Source organism: Chiloscyllium plagiosum, chromosome 48, assembly GCF_004010195.1.
Source record: "Chiloscyllium plagiosum isolate BGI_BamShark_2017 chromosome 48, ASM401019v2, whole genome shotgun sequence".
NCBI lineage: Eukaryota > Metazoa > Chordata > Chondrichthyes > Orectolobiformes > Hemiscylliidae > Chiloscyllium > Chiloscyllium plagiosum.
The window spans coordinates 6,008,949-6,016,301 of record NC_057757.1 but is presented as its reverse complement, the minus strand read 5'-3'; the positions used below and the strand labels follow the sequence as shown (position 1 = coordinate 6,016,301).

General features: G+C 47.9%; 1 protein-coding gene across 1 annotated transcript in view; it reads right to left on the bottom strand.

The window, feature by feature from the left end:
• Window positions 1-6,989, bottom strand: part of LOC122544397 (MAM and LDL-receptor class A domain-containing protein 1-like) — a 17,471-nt gene extending 10,482 nt beyond the window's left edge. The window contains exons 1-5 of the mRNA XM_043683644.1: window positions 6,924-6,989; window positions 6,208-6,286; window positions 4,357-4,476; window positions 3,103-3,222; window positions 1,371-1,443 (exon numbers count right to left, since the gene is read on the bottom strand). Of these exons, the coding sequence (XP_043539579.1) occupies window positions 1,371-1,443; window positions 3,103-3,222; window positions 4,357-4,476; window positions 6,208-6,286; window positions 6,924-6,989 (458 nt within the window). The remainder of the gene's footprint in view (window positions 1-1,370; window positions 1,444-3,102; window positions 3,223-4,356; window positions 4,477-6,207; window positions 6,287-6,923) is intronic.
• Window positions 6,990-7,353: the final 364 nt, after the last annotated feature.

Below are 7,353 nucleotides of genomic sequence, written 5' to 3'. Positions count from 1 at the left end.
CTCTCTAGCTTGCTCTCTCCGTCTCTCTCCCTCTGTCTGTCTCTCTCTCTCTCTTGCTCTCTCAGTCTCTCTCCCTCTGTCTCTTTCTCTCTCTCTTGCTCTCTCAGTCTTTTTCCCTCTGTCTCTGTCTCTGTCTCTCTCTCTCCCTCTGTCTCTATCCCCCTCTGTCTCTCTCTCTCCCTTCGACTCTCTCTATCCCTCTGTATGTCTCTCTCTGTCTCTCTTTGCAAATGTTGTCTGATACACTGAGTATTTCCAGTGTTTCCTGATCTTAGTTGAGGAGACATTATATCTGGTGACTGAGAGGCCAGTCAGAGGTGAATTTAAACAAGGGGTTTAAAGGATGGGAGAGAGAGAATCAAAGGTTATTGAAATGGTGTAGATGAGAAGATGGAGTTTGAAACAATGTCAGAGCAGCCATGTTCTTATTGAATGGTGGATGGCCTACTGCGTGCATGTATCGTGTATATCCATCGAATGGGGAGGAAGGAAGGAATGGAAATTAAATTCCGAGGTACTAGATGTCCATAGACACAGCTTCTGACAATGGTGTGAAGGAAGTGGCAGATGTGTACACCATAACTGGGGGTTTGTGGAAATCTTCGAGGGTTATAGAGCTAGGGAGAAACAGGTTACAAGGTGGAGCAAGCAGGCAAGGCCAGGGAAAAGTCTGGACATGAATGTGAGATTCTTAAAGTGGAGATCATTACACCCTCGGAGCTAATGTAGGCCAATGATCATAAGTTGGACAGGAAAACAGAGGCTGTCCCCATCGCGCACTCTCAGGCAGCCTGTGCCTGTTCCAGCTGCAATTAATGTTAAAGGAAGCAGAATTTTCCCTACAGAGGAGGAAGCAGGCTATTCAGCCCATTGAGTCCATACTGACCCTCTGAAGAGCATCCCACCCATACCCAACCCCCTACCCTAACCCTGCATTTCCCATAGCCATCCCACCCAACCTGCGCACCATTGGGTGATTTAGCATGGCCAATCCAACCTAATCTGTGCGTCTTTGGACTGTGGGAGGAGACCAGAGCTCCCGGAGGAAACCCACACAGACACGGGGAGAATGTGCAAACTGCACACAGACAGTTATCCCAGACAGGGATTGAACCTATATCCCTGGCACCGTAAGGCAGCAGTGCTAACCACTAATCCAACCTGACCTGCACGTCTCTGGACTGTGGGAGGAAACCGGAGCACCCGGAGGAAACCCACGCAGACACAGGGGAAAACGTGTAAACTCCGCACAGACAGTCGCCTGAGGCTGGGATCGATCCTATCTCCCTGGCACCGTGAGGCAGCAGTGCTAACCTCTGAGCCATGGATTGTACAATACAATTCATCCTGTGAACTTATTTCTTCATTACCTTGTGGAAGATACTGATGGTGTCAGTGTGGACCAGTCCAGGGTTGAGTCTGACAAAATGGATTCAGTCGGGCCTGAGGGGACAATATCGAGTTCATGACAACAGCAGCTGTAATGATAGCGCCATCCCCTTCAACAAATCACTCGGCATTTTCAATGAAAACCATTTTCTGCTTTCGTCAACATTTATAAATCAATCTATCTTGTGACGATGCTGTCACTTTATTTTGTCCTGGTATTTTTTTTGAAGAGAGGTTGTAAGGCAGCGAGCTGTCTCGAAGAATTTGCGAGGTCTTGGGATGTCGTTTAAAGTTTGAACAATGGAATCAGCCTGGGTATAGCCAGCTCTCACAGATCTGGGCTTTCTAGTTTGTTTTTAGTTTTTGATTTAGTTTTAAGCAGAAGCCTTTGGGGTCTCAAAAAGAGTTGGCAGCTTCGGTGAACATCTCTCAGCTGCTGCTTTCTTTGAATTTTAGAACACAGAACAGAGAAACGATACAGCACAGAACAGGCCCTTCGGCCCTCAATGTTGTGCCGACCTGTGAACTGTTCTCAGTTCGTTCCCCCTACACTATCCCATCATCATCCAATTTTCTCTTGATGTTTTTTTTTCCTCCGGGATTGGAGAACTGCATGTGAGAATCTGTGTCTGAATTAGCCTTAATGCCAAGGGGTGTGTTTATGGGATATTACTGTAATGGAACAGTTAATTAGTAATAGGTACTGTTATTCTGTTAAGTTTTCAAATAGAGTTGTGTTATTCTAAATTCCTCGTTCTTTGTTTGCAGTTTAACTACAATGTTTAAATAAATTATGTTTTGTTTTAACGTCCAATAGTTTGACCTATCGAGTTACATCTGGAACTCAGCACTTTACATCTGTCTAAGATCAAGTTAGGGTCCAAGCAACTTTCTGAAAATATTTTGAGGGGGTCTGGTCTGGTCCATAACAGATTCACCTCACAGCATTTCTTAGAGGGAGTTAGAATTCGTGAGCACAAAAACAGGCCATTCAGCCCCTTGTAGGCCTTACTTGATCCTCCTCCTTCACCCTCTTTGTCCCACCCCAGCATCATGACCTTATATTCCTTTCTCTCTCTCTCACGTGCTTTTTTCTGACTTCTGCTGTAAATGTATCCACACTGTCATTTCAGATGAGGAGAAATTCCTTCTCACGAAAGGGTGCGGGTCATTGGAACTCCTGGTCATAGAGAACCGTGGGTGCAGAGTCCCTGTGTATATTGAATGCTGAGATAAGTTATTCAATGGTCAGGGAATCGAGGGCCAAAGTCATAGAGTCATAGAGATGTACAGCATGGAAACAGACCCTTCAGTCCAACCCGTCCATGCCGACCAGATATCCCAACCCAATCTAGTCCCACCTGCCAGCACCCGGCCCATATCCCTCCAAACCCTTCCTATCCTCTATAAGGTCATCCCTCAGCCTCTGACGCTCCAGGGAAAACAGCCCCAGCCTGTTCAGCCTCTCCCTGTGGCTCCAACCCTGGCAACATACTTGTAAATCCTTTCTGAACCCTTTCAAGTTTCACAACATCTTTCCGATAGGAAGGAGACAAGGGACATGAGGAATGTCGAATCAGCCATGCTCCAATTTACTGGTAGAATAGGTCACGAGAGACTGAATGGCCTACTCCTGCTACGTATTGCCTTACAACCTCCACCTCGGCACTTGGATGAGGAGCGTGCTGTCCGCACTGGCGCTGACTGACTCACACGTATTTGCTAAGGAGGCCTCTATGGTTGAAGGGAGGTCTGTAGTGATCCCAGGGGTCAAGATATCATCGAGAGTTGGTGGTATTGTGCTCTGTGGGTCATTTGGTGTTTCTTCCGGACCTGTTAGACAAAAGAAAGTTATTGTATAAGACAATGGTTCTGAAGGAGTTAATGTTCATGTTACATTGGACTCCACCCATTGTTCTGATGTCTCACACACACAGTGTGTGGGTGGAGGGGAGGAGTCCTATTCCAGCCTTAGGAGGGAGCAGATGTATCTGTGGCTGCTCCCTAAAGTCCTAGTCATGAGGCCTGGCAAAATGTCGTATTTATCATCATCACACAATAAACCTTCCTGTTCTCGAAGAACTGCTTCCTCTGTAAATAGTCCACAATGGGATATCATTTACCACTAATCACTTCGATAGGTCCAGGAGAAAACTAAGACAAAGGAGCTTTCGTGACAGTGATCGACCTCTTACCACACACGGAGCCACATAAGGTTAGAGATGCCAAATACCACAGGAATAAATAAATAGATTCTTGATCAGTTAGAGAATCAAGGATGTTGGGGAAGGGACAGGAAAATGGGTGTCAGGAATATCAGAAACTCCTTGATCCCATTAAATGGTAGTGCAGGCTCGAGAGACTGAATGGCCTACTCCTGTTCCTGTTCCTTACTTGCTCTGATTACTGTCCCATGTACCTAGGTTCAGTGAAAAGTTCTGTTTTGTGTGCATTTCAGGCAGCTCATACTGTACAAAGTGTGTTAGAGTAATAGAACAGAGCGAGGAATACAATGCTATGGCCACAGAGAAGGCGCACAGAGAGCGAGGGCAACATTCCATCTAAAATGTGAGAGGTCCATTCTGGAGTCTAATGACAGCGGGGAAGAAGCTGTTCCTGAATCTGTTGGTACGGGTGCTTGAGCTTTTGTATCTTCTGCCTGATGGAAGTGATCGTAACCGGGGTGGGAGGGGTCTTTGGTGAGGCCGGCCGCCTACCCGAGGCAGCGGGATGTACAGATGGAGTCAGTGGATGGAAGGTTGGCCTGGGTGATGGACTGGGCTGTGTTCACAGCTCTCTGTAGCTTCTTACAGAGTTGGGCAGAGCAGTTGCCGTACCAAGCCACGATGCATCCTGATAGGATGCTTTCTATGGTGCATCTATAAAAATTGGTAAGAGGTCTTACAACGTCCACCAATGGCAGTTGGATGGGGAGTGTGCTATCCGCACTGGTGCTGACTGACTCACTCGTATTTGCTGAGGAGGCCTCTATGGTCGAGGGGAGGTCTATAATGATCCCAGTGGTCGAGACATCATCAGAAGTTGGTGGTATTGTGCTCTGTGGGTCACTCGGTGTTGATTCCGGACCTGTTTGACAAAAGAAAGTTATTGTATAAGACAATGGTTCTGAAAGAGTTAATGTTCATGTTACATTGGACTCCACCCATTGTTCTGATGTCTCATACACACAGTGTGTGGGTGGAGGGGAGGAGTTCTAGTCCAGCCTTAGGAGGGAGCAGATGTATCTGTAGCTGCTCCCTAAAGTCCTAGTCATGTTGCATTTATCATCATCACACAATAAACCTTCCTGTTCTCGAAGAATTGCTTCTTCGGCAGGTAGCCCACAATGGGATATCCTCAACTGCTAATTGCTTAGAGAGGTCCGAAACAAAACTAAGACAAAAGGGGGGTTTGGTGACAGAGAACCTGCCCAAATAGCCCTTACCACACATGGTGCCACGTAAGGTTAGAAGTGGCAAACATTATGGTTCCATACAATAGCTGTTTGCAACCAGTCGCTCTTGGATAATGAGTGATTGTTGGTTACGACATCCCCCCCTCAGGGCAAACCCTTTGCTCCAAGTTAGAAATGGGACAGGAATTTGGAATGTCGAATCTTCACGGCACAGACACAGGCCATTCAGCCTGACCAGCCCCTCCTAGCGGTGATGTTCCACTTGAGCCTTGTCCCATCCCTTCTTCTCAAAGTGTACCATCATCCATTCCCTCCACCCTCACTTGCAAACCCAATTTCCCCTTAAATGTAGCTGCAATTATTACCGAGTCACTCCATGTGGGGTAGAGTTCCACAGTCTCACCATTCTCTGGATGAATATGTTTCTCTTGCATTCCCAATTGAATTCCATAATTGCATATGAGAGTCCCCTACATGGACAGCCTCCATATAGTAGAAGGAAACATTTTCTACCCACACTGTCAACACCGTGGTGCAAGGGGTCGTGGCAGTTAGTTAGCTCAGTTGGCTGGACAGCTGGTTTGTGAGTGATGCCCAATAGTGTGGCTGACATGATCCTGAAGGACTCTCCTCCTGAACCTTTCCTCTTGTCTGAGTCTTTTAGATTGGATTACTTACTGTGTGGAAACAGGCCCTTCGGCCCAACAAGTCCACACCGCCCCACCGAAGCGCAACCCACCCAGACCCATACCCCTACCTTTACCCATTACCTAACACTGCGGGCAATTTAGCATGGCAAATCCACCCTAACCTGCATATTTTTGGACTGTGGGAGGAAACCGGAGCACCCGGAGGAAACCCACGCAGACGCGGGGAGAATGTGCAAACTCCACACAGTCAGTCGCCTGAGGTGGGAATTGAACCCGGGTCTCTGGCGCTGTGAGGCAGCAGTGCTAACCACTGTGCCACCTTTATGTTTAACCACCACCTCTGGTGAGGGAGCAGCCCTGTGCCATCTCTACTGTACATTTCCAGAGAACCCCAGCTCATGCCTGGGGAAATGGATTCAAATTCCATCATGGCAGATGGTGGAATTTGAATCTAATTAAAACCTGGTTGAAAAACTAGCCCTAATGGCCAAACTCATCTGAATCATTGAAACTGGATCTCTTCTGCAAGGTAATCTTGCCTGTTCAAGCCCACAGATCCACAGCAATGAGCTGGGCAACTAAAGATGGGTGCTGGCCTATCCTATGATGCCCACGTCAGATGAATGATGGGAAAACGCGTCAAGGCCAGAGGTATTAATGACCTCACATGTGATCTGCTGGTTGGAACCTTTCAGGATGGTGCGGTTACGCTGCAAGACGAGTACAGATTAGAGTTTCAGTTTTAGCTCTTACCGCTACAGGCGAAGATGCAGACTTTGTCCACAGCGATGTCAGAGGCTGGAGTTTCTCCTCGAACGCCTTCTATGACAAACTGCAAAGTGCAAGTATTAGGTAAAACCTGAGGTGCAGTTGCTAAATTGTCCCACAGTGCCCAGGGATGTGCAGGTTAGATGGGTTAGCCATGGCAAATGCAGGGTTAAGGTAGATGGATGGAATGATCTTCAGAGTGTTAGGATGTGGCCAAGTGGCCCGCTGCAGAGATTCTATCACCAAATGTACAACAAGCACAAGAGTTCTTGGGGAAACTCAGCGGGTCGGCAGCATCTGTGGCGAGACACAGAATCACTATTTCGTGTCTGATAGGATGAAGAAATGTATGACCTGTGGACTTTGGAAAGGTCAAGGAGACTGAGCCCATGGGAACAGGAGTAGGCCTCTCAGCCTGACCGTCCGTAAGGCCATGACTGATCCAGCTGTGAAGAACAGCCACAAAACCTACACTCTCTTTCTCTCTCCACAGGCGCTGCCAGACCTGCTGAGTTTCTCCAGCCACCTTTGCAGTTGTTTTAGATAAAAGCTAGCCTGGCTTCGCTTGGTAGGAGTTTGGCCTCAGTGGTAACCTGGCAACCATTACAAATGCATACAATTGGCACCCAATGCGCGCCTGGTTCCCACCCTCAACCGGGATTGCCTCAGGGTTACCATGGTGATTATTGTCAGACACTCACTTGAACTGGTGAATCTCCACAGTGGACAACTCGGGCCTCAATCCATCGATGCCCTTGGTTTCCCATGATGCTAAGTAATGGATGTCCTATAGGGTCTCCTGTAAAACAAGGGCATGTCACCAGGGAGACGCTTGAAATGCCTTAACCTGAGAGAGTATCGGCAAGACGGACAGGGAGAGGGAGCAGGGTGAAATTGCAAAAACGAGGGGGACAGAATCATGGAGGGTGAGGTCGAGGCGCTTGGAGAAGGAACGAGAGAGAGAGAACGTGAGGAGAGAGAACGATGGACAGAGAAATAGGCAGAGGGGGAGAAAGGGAATCAGAACAGGTGAGTGAGAGAGAGAGCGAGCGAGATGGAAGGTAGGAAAGGGTGAGGAGAGAGGGAGGGAGGGAGAGATTGATGGAAGGAGAGAGAGAAGGAGGGAGGGAG